The 17017-nt window shown below is 37.2% G+C and overlaps 1 protein-coding gene across 1 annotated transcript; it reads right to left on the bottom strand.

Moving 5' to 3' along the window:
• Positions 1 to 810: 810 nt before the first annotated feature.
• On the bottom strand, positions 811 to 9538 carry LOC132167087 (uncharacterized). Its single transcript, XM_059577983.2, has 6 exons — positions 9394 to 9538; positions 9256 to 9295; positions 8664 to 8744; positions 6422 to 6608; positions 1942 to 2209; positions 811 to 1341 (listed from the first exon to the last, which is right to left on the bottom strand). The coding sequence occupies exons 1-6, from the start codon at positions 9448 to 9450 to the stop codon at positions 1135 to 1137; spliced, it is 840 nt and encodes a 279-aa protein (XP_059433966.1). The 5' UTR covers positions 9451 to 9538; the 3' UTR covers positions 811 to 1134.
• Between the last annotated feature and the right edge of the window lie 7479 nt (positions 9539 to 17017).

Below are 17017 nucleotides of genomic sequence, written 5' to 3'. Positions count from 1 at the left end.
ATTCTATTTCTTTCTTGGATTAGCCTGTGTAACCTCTGATCCTCTATAATATATATTACAACTATGGATCAATGGGTCATCTTTTTAAGATACCAGAAATGATTCTTCAAATCTTGATGGTGAGGAACAACATATTACAGTTCTTCTCCTTTGATAACAAAAGAGCCTATCTATGTTAGCATTGTGGAATAAAAATGTGATTCTAGCATTCCTCACTCATATACATTTTCTTTCTTGCTTTTGTAATGTAGGTTTTGTGCTAATTTTGCTGTAATTGAATTACGTATGATTTCCTCTTTTGGTTGGGTTTTAGGTGGATTATATAAATTGGGCTGTTTGCCCTTCTTTTCTCTGTAGCTCTGTAATGTTTGGTTTACGCTGATTAGGGATCATCTATGAAACGGAGGCCCTTTTCTTGGAATTTTTTGGTTTGGTGTGGGTGGCTATCGATTGTGAGAGAGGGAGAGAGAGAATGCGTGGAATTTTTTTTAGCAAAATAAACAAAAGCAAGACTGAAGTCTTTAATTACAAAAGTCAAAAAACACAAAACATGTCAATAAAATAAAATAAAAATAAATAAAAAAGAAATCGAGGAGCTAAAAAGAATCGGGGCAAAACATACAAGGTATGAGAGCAATCCCAGGGGGCACATGACTTTGAACAGCCAGTAACGATCTCGAACTACAAAATGATTGATTATAGCTTCATCCACTATCACTTGAAGAAACCAAAATGGCCGAAAATCAGATTCCAGCAGCCAAAAAAGTAGTTAAATCAACACTATCACATGATCTATAAATTAACAAACAGTAAAAGAGCCAACCCATTTATCAACAACATGATATAAGAAATGCAAAATTGTAGAGCTTCGAATCATATTCAATAACACATATATACCTAAAAAGGGTTGCTCCCCCCACTAACCTACTCTTAGCCCTTCATTTCTTACCTTTCAATCCAGTTCGGCCGAAAATGGATCACAATTGTAAAAGAAGAATCGTCACTCCAATTTTTGTTGCCGCAAATGAATGAATACATTGAATAGGGATAAGGTTTTGATCCGGGAATCATATTTCTGCTCAGAATAGAAAGCTAAAAGGACAATTGGTATAAACCAGTTTTATTTATTTACTCTTATACTGTTACAGTGAAGAGGTAGAGCTTTAGTACGACGGACAGAGCCAGCTGCAATAGAAAGATGACAGCCACAATGAAGAACCACCTTTCACCGGCTGACTTAATGTGGGCTCGGAGGTTAAGTGCCACAAATGTTGCCGACATGAGCCCAGCTACACCTGCAACCACCCATCTGAAGATTTCCACCGGCACAACAGAGAGGCACTATAACAAAAAAGTAAGGATTTTCATCATCCTACCAATTATTTACCTGAATATATACAACAACATATTACTTAAAGACAACATCAATATGGTACATGGATGTTATTGGCAAAACTTGTCAAGAAATTTGTAAGGATTCCCCTGAACACTATACCATCCTAAAGTTCTAAGTCCATAAATAATTAATCTCATTTATTGCTCAAACCTGTCATACAAAACCCATTTCCTGTGGGGATCACTGGAGTGGCATGACTAGGGAGTTGCTATAGTGACTTTTAGATGTCAGAGATTTAATAACCACCTTATACAAAATAAAATAAAAATAGAATTTATTTTACTAATAATTTTACAAGACAATTTTGCAGAGTTTTTTTTTTCCTGATTAGTTTAGCATCACGAAAATGCTCTCTAGAAAAATTTCTGGCTTTTGTTTTCCCCCTTGTCAATGTACATTTATTAAGTTCAGTGCCAATCTTGAGATCTCTTCCAATGGCTTTGTGGAAAAAGGTCCCTCTTTAAACTTGGGGTTTTTCTTGTAAGAAGTAATTCATAGTCATAGTTCACGGTTCAAAGGACAAAACATGAAAACCAGGAACTTACCAGAGCTGGAATAAAGACAAATAAGGAGTAGCCGTAGAGACAAAACAGCTGAACAAGGCCAGATGGAGCTGAAAAGTATTTGAGGATTACATATAATCCAAGAGGTACAATAGTGACAAAGCCATAGAACAATCCAGCAGACCAAGTCACCAAATTTATGTCATACTCCCATTCTTTTTTCTTCAGCTTGTGTGCTACGTAGGTCACAAAAGTGCCAATAGAAGCTGCTACAAATATTAGGGTAGTGCATATCCAAAATGGTCCATACCTGCACGGCAATTGAACTTAAAATTACAAAACAGGAGCCTCTTGATCATAAGAAACTAGCTCTTAATTTAAGCCATTCACAAAAGTTAATCTCAACTCTTAAAGATCACGTCTAATACCAATAACAACATGCAACTTCCAATCCACTTTTTAAGTGAAAACACACCCATTACCACCAAGGCACCAATACCATAAATCATAGAGCAAATTGCAAAAGAAGTTGAATTTGACAACTATTAGGTAAAAGGGAACATATGGACGTGTTAAGGATAAACTAAGCAAGACAAATACATGATTTTCCAAAACTTACATAATTGAGGTAAGAAAGAGGGGTCTGCTCTCATCAAAAGTTTATATCAGAATGTAAAAAATCTTAAATCTCCGAACCAAAGGAACTAGATCAACTAATGTACGATATCCAACAAAAGTCCACAACTAGCTGTCTATGAATAAAGTATCTTGTGTTAATTTTTGATATATAAAACTGATAGCATACATGGAAATCAAAACTAAAAATGTAATAGAGCAAAAATATGGAATTTTTTTTTTTTAGTAATTCAATCTTATTAGAAAGCACAAAGGGGTCCCAACTGCATAAGAAATATACAAGAGAGAACCCCAATTAGGGAGAATTAGAAGTGTACAAGGCTAGAAATTCTAGCAATTTTTTTTTTTTGGTAGGTAAAATCAAGAAAGCTTTATAGAAAGCGTAGGCACCCTACGCATACAGGAAGTATATAAAAAGCAAAAAGAACAATAAAACAAAAAAAAAAGAAAGAACAAAGAGAAGAACCCGTGGAACCCAACACCAACAAGAATGCCGCAACTGCCAACCTAACCCACATAAACCCGCAACCCCACAAGGACTAAACCAGAAATCCTCCCACCCGAAACCCAAAAGGGAGCCCAGCGCTACCGCTCACAGGCCTTGCCTTTTCCTTCGCCGATTGGAGGTGTGTGCATCGCCATAATTAACGGAGCTCTTCAAATTGAACAACTTCCTTTTGCCTTTAGACTTGGGCCGAGCAACCTTAATTTCCCACTGAAGGTCCTTGTCAATGGCCTTCAGCAACGCCAAAGTCGGCTCCTCATCTTCATCACTATATATCCAATATGGAGGGTCAGAAAACATGCCATCTGCCCCGTCGTCCCACTCAACAATTGCCTCAGCCAAGCTAATTCCCGTAGGAGGGTAAACATTAAGAGGTATGGGGGAATCACCGTCCACACCATCCCAAAGCTCGCTTCCTTGATCCCTAACGATGATTTCCCAGGACGGACCAAAGCCTACCGGTCAATTCTGGGATTGGGTCAACCCATTCAAACTGGAATCCCACCCCTTTTCAGCAACCACCATAGTTGACGACGACTTGACCGGCGACTCAGTCGATGGGGACGGAGTACCTTTCATTGACGAACTAGGATTAAGAAACCCCCGTTTGAGAAGTCTCCGTCCAAGAGCGAGAGCGAGAACTATTATAAGCCACCGTCCAAACATAAAGAGTTTTGAACATGATAGCCTTTAACTTTGACGCCAAACTTCCACAATCTTCAAAATTTGGCACAATACACTCTCTCCAAATGTACCACAAAAGAGCCATCCTCCATACTTTCAAATTGACATTTCCAGCTAGCCAACAACTCTACTACCCTTTGGGCCATGACCCACTCTACACTAAAATGATGAAAAATTGATACCCACAACTCTCTAGCCACTTCGCAGTGAAGCAAAAGATGATCTATGGTCTCCCCACTCTACTTGCACATGCAACACTAATCCATTACTATTACATGCCTCTTTCTCAGATTATCTAAAGTTGAAATCTTCCCCAATGCCTCAATCTGCACAGAACGCCACTCTCAAAGGAGCTCTAACTCTCCAAATACTTTTCCAAGGAAATAGAGAACTAGCGCACCCGTGGGGAGAGCATGATAAGAATATCTAATCTCGAACATCCTAATTTTGGAAGGGATCCAACAGATTTTATCTTCGCCACCTCATCTCAACTTGAGAGAGTACAAGCGAATAAAGAACAAAGTGACCAACTTCACCTCCCAATCATGCACTAATCTTGTAAAGGTAATATTCCACTATAGAATGTTGTTGGAAAACAGCACATGATCAACCACCAAAGCCTCCTTACAAAGAGCAATATTAAACAATTCTGAAAAAATTGTCTTTAAGGTCTGACCCCCACACTGCAAATTGTGCTAAAACTTAATCTTAGACCAGCTCCTACCTCAAATATGACAAATCTAGAGAAGACTCTCCACCCCCTTCTAATGTTTTTCCACACCCCAACCCCAAAGGGCCCAACAATCTCATTGGAGCACCACCCTCCCCACATGCTATCATATTTAATCTCGTTGGCCACTTCGTGTAGCCACAATGAGCAATCCAATCGCACAATTTCTCCCCAAAACTACATCTCCTCAACAGATCAATACACCATTGTAAGTCCCACCAACTAATCAACCTAGCCAATTCATCCCAAAACATTCTTCTGTCATTGTTTACATTACAACCATAAACTGCCGCAGAAACCCAATCAAAATTATCGTCTACACTTCTAAATGAGCAAGGAACAGAAAATGCCCACACACTCAAATCTTTTCCACGACCCTCCTATCCCACATTAACAAAATCCTTTCAAATGCTCCTCTCAAACCCAAATAACACCAATCCACATGTTGAGAGCCCTATAAACTGTGCACAACAGCCCTAGAGACAATCTCCAGCTTAGTTTCTTATTAACAGACAATGTCAACTTTCCAACCTTGAAAAAGATTCCTGCCCTCCCCTCCCTCCCTTTGCCTTTGCCTCTGCTAGAAAGACCTCCCTGAATATCATAATTGGAGCAAACTAATCTGTTAAGTACACAATGCCCTCTGTTCACTGACTTAAAAAGAGAGCTAGGAGAGCTAGCCAGACCATTTTGGTGTCAAATTGCCTCAATGGCCGAGAACAAAGGCATCATCCTCAAACCCCTCACAAGATAGCCCCACAACATGATAGAAACTCTTAACTTTCAGAACCACCTAATCTAAAGAAACTGTTAGGCTAGATGGGTAAAATTTTTAGGAGCAACATGTTCCTGAGATTGTAAAAGTCCAAGTTTTCACCCAAAATGTCTAGTACCTTCTGATCTGATGGTCAGCGTGAATTCTGGAAAACTGCAATGCTGCCCCAAGCTTTCTCCCTCCGCTGACACCTGAAGTACCAACACTGCCCCTACACACTGTTTCAAATACTGAAGCTCGCCCCAACCCTCGCAGAGCCTCCGCATACAACCTTTTTTGGTTACCTCAATTGAAGCCTGGTCTTTTATTACCGCCATACTGCCACCCACTCCACTCAAAAGAGAACCAAAGAGGGGCTTCAATGGTCGATTCCCACACCACACATCATGCCAAAAGCTAACCTTTGACCCATTGCCCACCTCATATCTAACAAATTTTGAATACATTTCCCACCCCCTTCTTATAAATTTCCATGCGCCCACTCTAAATGGCCTCATTACCTCCTTAGAACACCAACCTCCCTTTAGACAACCGTATTTAGTATCTATCACCAAAAAGCCTCTCTCTCCTTGGCATATAACCACAACCATTTTCCAAAAAGAGCTCAATTAAACTGAATCATATTTTTAACCTCCAAACCATCTCATTTCATCGGATTATAAATTCTTGACCAGATCACTAAATAGAACTTAAAATCAATCCCAATTCTACCCATAATTTTTTTGTTTTTTGTTTTTTGTTTTTTATGACGAGTAACCCCTCTAAGGTAGGGCACTTCGTGTACCCACCCGTTTCAGGTAAATCTTGGACCAGTGAAAAACACCCCCTCCACATGGATCGGGTAATACTTCGGCTTAGCTGGCGGGCTGGCCCCAAGAAAAATTCTACCCATAAAAAGTATGTGCAAGAATCACATATATTTGGAAAATCCCATATCATAATCTTGCAGCATTGTATATATACCCATCAATGTGTAAAGAAGCCCCTAATAACTCCAATATAACTTAAACATTTAACGAATTCACAAAATTATAGAACAAGATCCTCTATATATTCATTGTTTCATGGAATTAATAATTATTTTAACAATACCCCACATCTTCACCAAGAAATTAAGCATTAGATTCCAACTCAGATTGTTTTTCACAGATAATTCATTAGCATCAAATAAGTTACAGAAAAATCTACTTACAAATCTGGATTGCTAGCAGTTTTTTCATTAAAAGTTCCCCTAAATGGAAAGAGTGAATCTTTAATCCTCTCTAAAACATCTGAAGTGTCAACATCAAAGTATGGCTTGTAAGCAGCAACCGTGAATGTCCGAAACCAACCACTCTGCTGGGGTTCATCAGAACCAGATACAGGTTTTGAAAATGTATCTGCACCAGTTGAATCAAGTTATTAGCCACTATGACAACAAATGCAATATTTACAAGTTGTTTCGATTTCATAAATTGAATTAAATTTGTAAAGTCTATGAGAAGATATAATCAACCATTTTAACACCTCTTACACAAAAGTATTATTAACTTCGCACTGAAGTAGAAGATGCATGTAAATTATGCATGGAAGAATTATGAAAGGAAACAAGGCCGTCACTGTCATCACAGTCATAGTTTTCCAGGATTAATTGCAAGAGATTATTCTGTACACCTACACCATTTAAGGTTATTTCTTCATTGGTTTGTTACATTAAAAGCAAAAAATCACAACTTCTACCCTGTTTTTTTAATCAGCTTGTTGACAACAATCTCACTACTGCTATGAGAGATTTGTTATTCCAATACACATTATGGATTGATCTTAATCATATCCAGTCAGACTTAAGTTCCAATACTGGGGAAAGATGGTGAGGAATGCCCAATGTGGAAATTAAATTAAATTTTAATACATTTAATAATAATGATACAGTAGCATTACTGCTTCACAAAACTATAGCAAGCACAATGCTGCATGTCTGGCTAATTAGGGACTTCTCTGTATTTATTGATGGCCTATTTAGTTAGTAATGTATGGTCCAGATATGTTACTTTGAGCTCCAGATTGGATTTCAATAGGGTGTTGCCCACAAAAGAAAAAATCCCTGAAAACCCAATGATTCTTTTCTAGGAGCAAGACCTTGGCATGACGCTAGTGGTTATTTCTCACTTTTCCTCATCCTTCAATTTCATTCACAATTTCAATAAGCATAATCAGATCTGAATAGACTTTATTTCTTCTAAATATGTCATACCTTACGGCAATATGCTATAACCTTCCTAGCAAAAAAATCTATTTAAACTCTAACCTTAATTTCATGAACCCTAGAATTCCCACTGACATCCTATATTATAAGGACATCATAGAATGGTTTTTCAACAACCGGCCCTCTGTTTCTCCGGATTTAGTGTCCCTATTTTTCTTATTGGTAGGTTAGCCATGCCCTCAGTGGTTTTGGACCCATAGCTTCACCCTCCTTCCCATTCTTACAGGGTGAGAAGGTGCTTTTTGAGCTAGAACATTGAAAAATTATTCTTTCCATTTCAACCTATTGTTGGCTAACATGAAGCATTTTAATTGCATGTAAGAGTTTTCTTCCCATTCCCACACAGATCCAGCTCAATGATTGTAATTATATTCCTAAACAAAGAAACAGAACATCTAAATGCTTCTAAAAAGCAGTTGCTACTATAAAGAACAATTAGCAATAGGTTCTACAAGGTGAAACCCAACCATCTAAACCTTTTTCCATTGAAGCGTTGCCCACTTCATAAAGGTACCATGTCCCATGTATGACCCTAGTCGAAAACTATGCAGACACACCCTAAAATAAAGATGAAATTTTGAAAATGAGCTGAACATAGCAACCATCCTTAAACATGGTCAGAACACACTCCTAACATCAATAAGCCACTTAACTAATGGTTATTTAAGTGAAGTTTGCTTTGTATTTGTGGTTTATCATGTCTTCATTTTGTAAGTGATGAATAACAGAGAGTTTACATAGATTATGAATCAAGAAATGATTGACAGAGTCCCCCCCACCGTGGATGTCTGCCATGTCCTAGTTCTATGTTTGTGTTCTGTTCATGTTTGTGCTTCTAGCTTCTTCATTTTCTTCACAAATAATTACAACTCAAGCACCTTTACAGCAATGAGATCATGAACGCAAATGCAACCCCTTATTTATGCAGGAGAAGGTGCCATTTGGTTCAAAAACCATTGGCACAAGCATCTAAATCCCATTCAATTATATTTGAACAAAATTATACTAAGAAAGGCAATTCATAATTGGATACCATAGGCATGTGATTGACAACTCATATGCATTGGATGACAAATGTCTAATGCAATTTCTGGCTATAAAAAAAACGATTAACAAAATTAACATTCCCATATCCATAACTAAAATAAAATAAGTTAATTCAAACAAAGCAGATTCAAATTGCATTTACCGTCGGCATCTCGAGGAGGGCGAGAAACACCTGAGATCTTCCCTTGCGCTTCGGGTGGAGGAAACGTCTGAAGAGTGGAATCTACAATAATAGATTCATGAACTGTTATTTGAAAACAATGAGGAAAAGCAAATAGTAACAAATAATGAAAAAATAGTACAATCTTGATGCATTTTTTAAAATGAAATACCTAAGACTCCAAGACTCAACACTGTGATCCCATTTCTCTTCTTCTTTTCTACATATTTGAGTTTCAGAAACAAAATGTTGCTTCCGAAAAGAAAAAGAGAGAGAGGAGCTGAAATTAAAGAAATCCAATCCTTCTTTTTCTTTCCTTGCCTTAATCAACAGGCTATGTTTGGTTGCAGAGAAAAACTCAGGAACCAAAACCAAACAGTATTGCAAACCCTAGATCCACAAATAATTACCACCTGGTAAACAATCAGTTCGCCGAATTAAACGAACAATGGACTAACGCAAAAGAATAATCACACATGAGATTAAATACAAGATTTTTTTTTTCCTTCTTGGGCATTTTCTCGGGAACCAAACAAGGGAAAAGGAATTGGCGAGAAAAAGAAAAAAAAAATACCGGCGAAGTTGACGGTGAGGTGGCCTGGATCTGGCACAGACTGCAAGATGAAAAGAAAGGAAAAATTGAGATCTGAAATGCTACATACACATAGCACTTAGCCAATTGAGGATCAAGAAAGAGCTCAAAATTACTCACGGCTACAGATCCTGAGACCTTCTGGTTGTCTATGCTTGTGTACTTGCCTGACATCATCTTTTCTCTCCCTTGTCTGCCTCCTCTCCCTCTCCCTCTCCCTCTCCCTCTTCCCCTGTGTGTACGTATACGCGTGCGAGTGTGTTTTTTTCACATTTGGTCGTGATGGGAGAGACGTGACGTCAGTGTCAAGTGATTGATACAGACATGGGCTGAGATGAACTGCCCCAACACAACGTCATTTGGGCTCACCTGGGCTTCTCGGACCATGTGATTTGGCAACTTCCCCATATACCCCATCAAGAAATAATAGTTTGGGTTATTTGGAGAATGTCATGCTTTAATCGGATTGGGATTTTTTGAGTCGGGTTGGATATTGGGTTGAAAAAAATCGAGTGAGCCCATTTGACTTCCAAACATGATTTCCAAAAAAAAAAAAAAAAAAACAAAGAAAATAATTAGCATCCAAATAAGCTTAGTTTTCCTCTTGTTGTTAAGAAGTTAAATAGGGTGTGTGCATGTGTTATTTTGGGAGCAATGTATGTGAGTCAGTTAGCAAATACTTTATTGTATTTGTGTTAAGTATTGAAAGATTAGGAAGAGTTTATGGAAAAGACTTGAGCTTCTTTTGCCAAAAAGAAAGCTCTACTCTGTGTTGTGACTTGTGAGTGTATAATAGGTCTATAGGAGGCGAAAAACGAGTTGGCTATGTATGTAGTACCCCCAAGTGTTTATTGAGGCTGTGGTTAGCTTAAGAAAGGCTAATGGGTTTGCTAAGTTCATTAGGGTTCATTGGAAATAAGAATTTTGACCTTTTAATTGAACGTTTGGTTATGAGATTTTTATTATAAAATAGTTTCTTGATTTTAGTTTGTTTATGATGCATAACTTAGAGCCTTTTCGTGATTGCGTGAGGGAGGGTAAAAAGTACTTTTAATACCAAGATAGTTGTGCTAAACAAAAAGCTGGCATGTTTAGTAAAAAATTTCGAAAGTTTTTTTTTTTTTTTTTTTTTTACACCTTTTACTCTAAAAATGGCTAAAACACGCTTTCGGAAAAAGTTTAAAATTGAATCTTTTTCTAAAAAAAAGCTCTTTTTTTACTTTAAAAGCTCTACTTCATAACATAATCCCAAACATGTACTTAGAGCGAACAAGGGTATTAATGATTTGTATCTAATACGATATCTTTAGTGTATGCTAGCTAGCTGAGCTCATAAAGTCCCTAGATGTTGTACTTGAGACCTGAATAGAGTCCTGATCACACCAAGGACTGGAAGAAGTGGGGGAGGGGGGTTATAAGAAGGGGAAGGCCACAATGTCTTGTGTAACACAGCCACTGTATATGGTTTCTTTATGGCTTGAGCATCTTGATTTTGGTTGAGTGCGAAAAGAAGTGGGGATAAAATTGGTAGTATCCTTCTAAAAGGAAATTGTTTGAAGTGAAGTCTTACTATCATGTGTTATCCACTTTGGTAAGTTTTCCTCTTCCTTAGAAAAGTTATTGAGAGTGGCGATTTTTGTGTGGACGACACCTTTAGGGAAAATTTTGACTTGGGATAGTGCTGATGCTTAAGTTAGTAGGGGTTTTACGAAGATTAAGTAGAATTTCTCTCTTAAAAAAATCAACCTGGATACTTGATAGAAGCTTGTGGTGACCCAAATAATCAATTAGGCTCAAGACAGCTTAATTAGAAGGTTAATTGAGCTTTGGGTCACTAGGAACACCTGAAGGGGCATTTTTGAAATTTTTGGATCTCGGAGCTATAGTAGACGAACACTCATGTGGGGACCAGGTCAAGTGTTTGTTGACCTTTTGTTGACCGTTGGTTTTTATTCGCCTGTGTCACCAGGCACCTGACCCCTCTAAGCAACAGTACACGAGCGCTCGCTCCCCGTAGTACCACGAGCTCTTGCCAATGGACATCTAGGAGATGGCCTCTTTGGTTAAGCACCCAACGCCTCCTGTTTTTAAGCTAGGGTTGTTTAAATGAACTTAGGACTAATGGGAGGATTTTCCACAGATTTGGAGAACCCAAACTTGTTGGAGTATTACTCGGAGGATTTAATCGACTCGGGTGAGTTTTAATTCACATAATGCTCACAATTTATTTTCTCACATTTGCACGTCTATTTTGTATACCAAAACATGCATATTTGCAACTCTCATGAAAACATATTTTTCGCTACACATGAACTCTAGCATTTGTGAAAAACGTTGTACTTAACAAGTTAACGAAAGTGAGACTTGAAAAAGCATGCATGTAAAGTAAGGATATGATAAATTGCATCGTATGACATAGTACACCGGTACGTGTGAGATGACGGCCATGGGCTTACTATACATGTTAACTTTATAGTCAAATGTGTGTGTGATATATTAGCCTTGGATCCAATGGTTGTTTCGTGATCGGTGCAGCCTTAACGGGTAGTCACTACAGAATGAACATCATTGGTGGTCTGGGCCACTCGAAGTCGGACTCGGTCATGCAACTAATGTTATGGACGGTAGCGTACCATAATTGGGGCACTGATATTGTATTACAGGTCCCTCGAGAGTGCGCCAACCCTGCTGAGAATGAGTAATATCTTGAGTAGACCATATTGTTGAACTATCACAGTTACTCATGATTATAAGCATGTATTATATCTATATCGCACTTATGGAAAATCGTCATGATTAAATTGTTGCATACTTTATCAAATAGAATTCATCACTAAACTGGAATGGGTATTATGTGCATTAACATTCACTAAGTCTTTAGACTTACCCCATGTTTTTATGATTTTCCTCCTCCACTATGACTAATTGCTCGGTTTAGCCAGCCTAGACGAGGATGCCTTCGGATCTGACATGGGTGATTACACTGGACCTGATCCGAGTCATTTTTGAAGATATGGACTCTAAGTGGTTGAAGTCCATGTGGGATGATGGAGGTACCGCCTGAGCAGACATGATCGAGATTATTATCTCCTTAGCCCTACTTAAGCTTAAGATTTGATTTGTGGATCTTTTGTGAGACAATTATGATTTGGGAATGTAAGATTTTGTTTTGATGATGGTCTAATGACCGATACATTTGGTGACTTATCTTTATATTATGAGGTATTATGTTTACTCTTGTGTATGAATGTGTTGTTATTTTAGTTACTGCTTTCTGTTCCTATAGTTTAAAAGTTTTCCGCTGAGGTCTCTCGTATAGGAGAGGTTGTGATCCTTGAGTCTTGTCCCATGAAGGATACGGCTGGGAAATGAACCGTAGGGTCAATTACCAGTTAATTGATTTTTCCATCGGAGTCGTTACAGAGCTTCCTTTTTATAGGCCTAGATGATGGTTATCTTCAGGTGTCATCCTTAAATTCTTGGCACCCATGTTCCTAAGGAGTCCAGTGCGAATGCTATTAGATCGTGGATTATGGTCATCATGGGGAATTCTTGTGATAGTGGCTTGAGAAGCTTGGTCACGTTCTTGCAACACGTGGCCTATATTTTGCGGACAACAGGATATATGGGCCGTGTCCTTATGGGCTAGCATAAATATTTTATATGGGCCGTGTCCTTATGGACTTGCACAAATATTCTTGCTTTGGGGGTGTTTTATTGGTCTTTAACTGATCCATTATCCAACATCCTTAAATGTATAAAGTTTGCATTCGGTAAATGGAACTTGGCATTCCATTTAGAGTAAGACTGTTACACATCGAATTTGATGATCTGGCTTGATCAGGCGAAGCGGTGACTAACCTAAATACATTGGGTAATCGCATGAAACATTGTGGGAAATCATTTTTTCAAGAAGGAATCCAAATCTTTTGTTGGAGAACAAAGATATTAGAAATTTTCCCTTATTTTAGATTTTATTGATATTATTCTTAAAGTCTTCGATCGAAACATTTGGTTGGCATACCAAAATGGTAAAATATATACATGTGCTTTGCACAAGTATGAGTATAACCTAAAATCAGTGACTTAAGGATAAAGAAGTAGAGAATTAAGTAGCCGTATCCTTAGCCTTAATTATGCTACAGAATATTTCATGGAGGAATCATAAGTCAACGTTAAGCAAGTAAAAATGATTAATTGTTTAATTAAAAATATTTATTGAAGTACATTTACAATTATTTAGTGAAATTAATTGTGATTAAAATATTGTTGCATAATAAATGTCAAGAAGACATGGTTACGAACATATTTAAGCCAATAATATTTTTTCTTTAGGTCCATCACCAAGCTTATGTTATTTAACCATAATAAGACTTTCTTATTTATTGGGCTAAATGTTTTATTTATTTAAAACATGGGCTAAAAAGATATGGTGCAGCTGGGCATGGGATAAAACCTAGAGGCCCAATGAGTATAAGGGGAACACATAATTAAGGCCATGGAATATTCACTGGGCCTATGTGTTGGAGACAAGGAGAAAGGCCTAGGGTAAAACCCAGGCCCAATTCTCAAGGATGGGAATGCATGGCCTAGGGAAGATTCTTCCTGGCCCATGCGGCCAAGGCCAAGGCTCACGGCAACATGGAGGCTAGGATTTAATCATAGCCGCCCATGTTACTCTCCTAGCTACCCTTGGATTTGTTTTTTAAATCCTAGTCTCACATTGCTTAAATCTAAATCTTTGCTTCCCTGTTAAGCCTATAAATAGAGAAGAGCGTGAGCTCTCAAATCACTCACTCTTCCCATCAAGTTCTCTTGATGAATAATTTTTAAAAACTCTTTGAGAATTAATAGTACTTGTGTTAACTTATGAAGAACAAAAGTTAAGATTTGAAGAGCCAAGTAAGAGTCCACACTCTCTTGGTTATTATTAATCATTAGTGAGAAGATCTAGAGGTCTCTTCATCCCTGAGATCTGTCGTGCTCCAGAAGAACGAAGAACTTGTTCTTGAGAAAAGAAGAATTTGTACTTCGTGTTCTTACAAAATGAAGAACTTGTTCTTCATGTTCTTGAACAAGAAAGAACATGTTCTTGAAGAAGTAAAATGATTTTTACTCAAAGTCAGGAGTAGCTGTTGATATCCAAGTAAGTGTTTTTCATTGTTGCAATTTAATTTCAAATAACAATTTTTCTTCACATATTCTTCATAAATGATTTTTGGCATGAGAATTTTGATTATTTTGTTGCTCAAATATTTTAATTTGCAATCATATTCCCAATAGAATGTTGTTGTGGTGGAATGATGTTGTGTGTGCAAGAAAAGTGGGGAATTTATTAATCACCTCTTTCTTAGCAGGAGGATAAGGAGTTAACTTTTCTAATTGTTTGGCGTTGTATGGGTTATGCCTCAAATGGATGAGAGAGTTGTTGGTGAGTTCGAGTGGATAATTCAGACACTGTACTACTTTGGAAGTGTGGAGGTTGGCTCTTTTGTGTTTAATGTGGTGTCTTTGGAGAGAACCACGCAAGGAAATTTGAATACTATGAGACTTCAATATTAGAGTTGAAGTTGTTATTCCAATTCCCTTACTCATGCATAATAGTGTTCAACAGCTTGCCTGCTTATAATTTCTCTAAATTTTATGAGTTTTGTTCTTCTTTTTCTATACATTAAGGTTCTTTTGTATACTTCCTAGGTAGAGGTTCCAATCAAAATGACTTGTAAGCTTCCTTGATTTATACCTTGTTTTGGGATGGGCAGTCAGAAGTTAGAGTTGTATCTGATCATAGGTATTAGATTTGAATTTGCTGAGCAAAATGGAAAATATATATATATATATATATATATATATATATATATATGTATATATATATATATATATATATATATATGAATTCTCTTTTGAAGATATATTTTGTAAATTCAATGATCCACATTTTGAGGTGCATTTTCTAATTGGCTTTTATTACATTTCTAAATTTTTGTTGAGTGTATAAATTGCATTAAAAATATTTATTTGAGCAGGGCTTTTACACATTTTAAATCCAACAGGCACTTAATTTTCACAGAGAGAGAGAGAGAGAATAAAGGAAAATGTAAAGAGTTATATTAGGTTTACTGAGTTTTACAAATATTTCTTTCAAGTTCATTGAAACCAAAAAATGTATTCGTTTGTTTTCTAGAAACCTCAAAGGTGAATTTGAGATTTCACTTGCCTATATGTGAATGTTCTAAATTTTCTTAGGTTTGTACAGGATCATGTCAATGAAGGAAAATCCAAATCCAAATAGAAGCTTCTAACACATATGAGTGATTCTTGTAGAACTTTTACAGTTTTCTAGAGAGATCCTTTTGTTTATCAACCTAATCCCTATGACTGTCTTCCCACAAAATGATGCTTGTGAGAAGCTTCCTAAAAGGGTAGTTTGTAATACCCCAAAAATGGATTAGGGTTAAGTACACTAATTATGATGCTAAGGTTGATTCTTATTTGGTAAAGTGTAAAACCTTAAATTTTTTTAAGAATTTACTGTTGCATCGAACGTTCAACAAAGATACTGAATGTTCGATGCCTGTAATAAATACTTAAGAATCAACTTATACATGGTAACCAAATGGAAATGCTTAGGATAATGGGTATGGGATCAATTACAGTGTCAAGGTTAAGCAATAATTCCTGAAGGACAAGAAAGCATTGCAAACATTGTCTTAAGAGAGAAATCTTAGATTTTCAAATATTAAGAAGATACTCAATAATATTAGAATGGATACCATGACGTTCGTATCGAAAAGAGTTTTCCGAAATGGGGTCGTACGCACAATTTCGAGACCTGTAGCAAAAGTTATGGTTGTTTTACTGAACACTACGCAATCAGTCAAACTGCTGAAAAAGTCAATTGCAAACATTCGCTGACAGTGTGTCAAGAAGGTACATACAAGATTTTTAGGCATAAGTCCAAAAGGACGAGAAAGCATTGCAAACACCGTCTTAAGAGAGAAATCTTAAATTTTTTAATATTAAGAAGACACTCAGTAATATTGAAATGAATACCATGACGTTCATATCGGAAAGAGCTTTCCGAAATGCGGTCGTACACGCAATTTTGAGACCAGTGGCAAAAGTTATGGTTGTTTTACTAAATACTGCACAATCGGTCAAACTACTAAAAAAGTCAACTGTGAACGTTCACTGACAGTGTGTCAGGAAGGTACATACGAGATTTTCAGCCTAAGTCTAAAAGTACACCGGACGTTTGCTGTGGGACCACCTGAATGTTTGCTGACCAATTTTGGACAGCTGGATATTAACCAAACGCCTGACAAAAGCTGTGCATAGTACCTGAACGTTCGCCCATAAGTATCGAACGTTCGGTGACGTGTAGAACTATCATAGCAGCGCCCACAGATTTTCCTACCCTATAAATACCTTCCCCACTCGACCTTTAAGCCTCATTCTGCCCATGTTTCCCTCCATAACCTCTGCTTGAGTGATTTTATGAGTTGTAAGAGTTTTTGAAGGAGAATGAGAGATTTTTTTGGAGGTTTTGCTTCAAGGAGGTAATCTTTTAAGCCTAGCTTGTTCCTTTCTTAGTTATTATGATGTTTAAGTGTTTTTCATAGTTAGTTTGGTTGGTAGTTTTGAGTTTCTAGTTATATTATTGCCCATGATCTTGCTTTAAGCTTGGGTTAGCATTTCATTTTTGTTGGACGTATTTTATTCTGCATGTAGATGTTATTTTGGG

Source organism: Corylus avellana, chromosome 2, assembly GCF_965113065.1.
Source record: "Corylus avellana chromosome 2, dhCorAvel1.hap1.2, whole genome shotgun sequence".
Taxonomy (NCBI): Eukaryota; Viridiplantae; Streptophyta; class Magnoliopsida; order Fagales; family Betulaceae; genus Corylus; species Corylus avellana.
Note: the sequence above shows the minus strand (reverse complement) of the source record. Positions and strands in the feature narration are given on the sequence as shown.

Bases quoted from the DNA above. Each gene is read 5' to 3' on its own strand.
- LOC132167087 (XM_059577983.2), bottom strand. From the start codon at position 9,450: ATGATGTCAGGCAAGTACACAAGCATAGACAACCAGAAGGTCTCAGGA. The intron at 8,745-9,255 runs GTATTTTTTTTT...CTATTATTGTAG, and splicing joins CCTCACCGTCAACTTCGCCG to ATTCCACTCTTCAGACGTTT. The intron at 2,210-6,421 runs GTAAGTAGATTT...ATTGCCGTGCAG, and splicing joins ACTGCTAGCAATCCAGATTT to GTATGGACCATTTTGGATAT.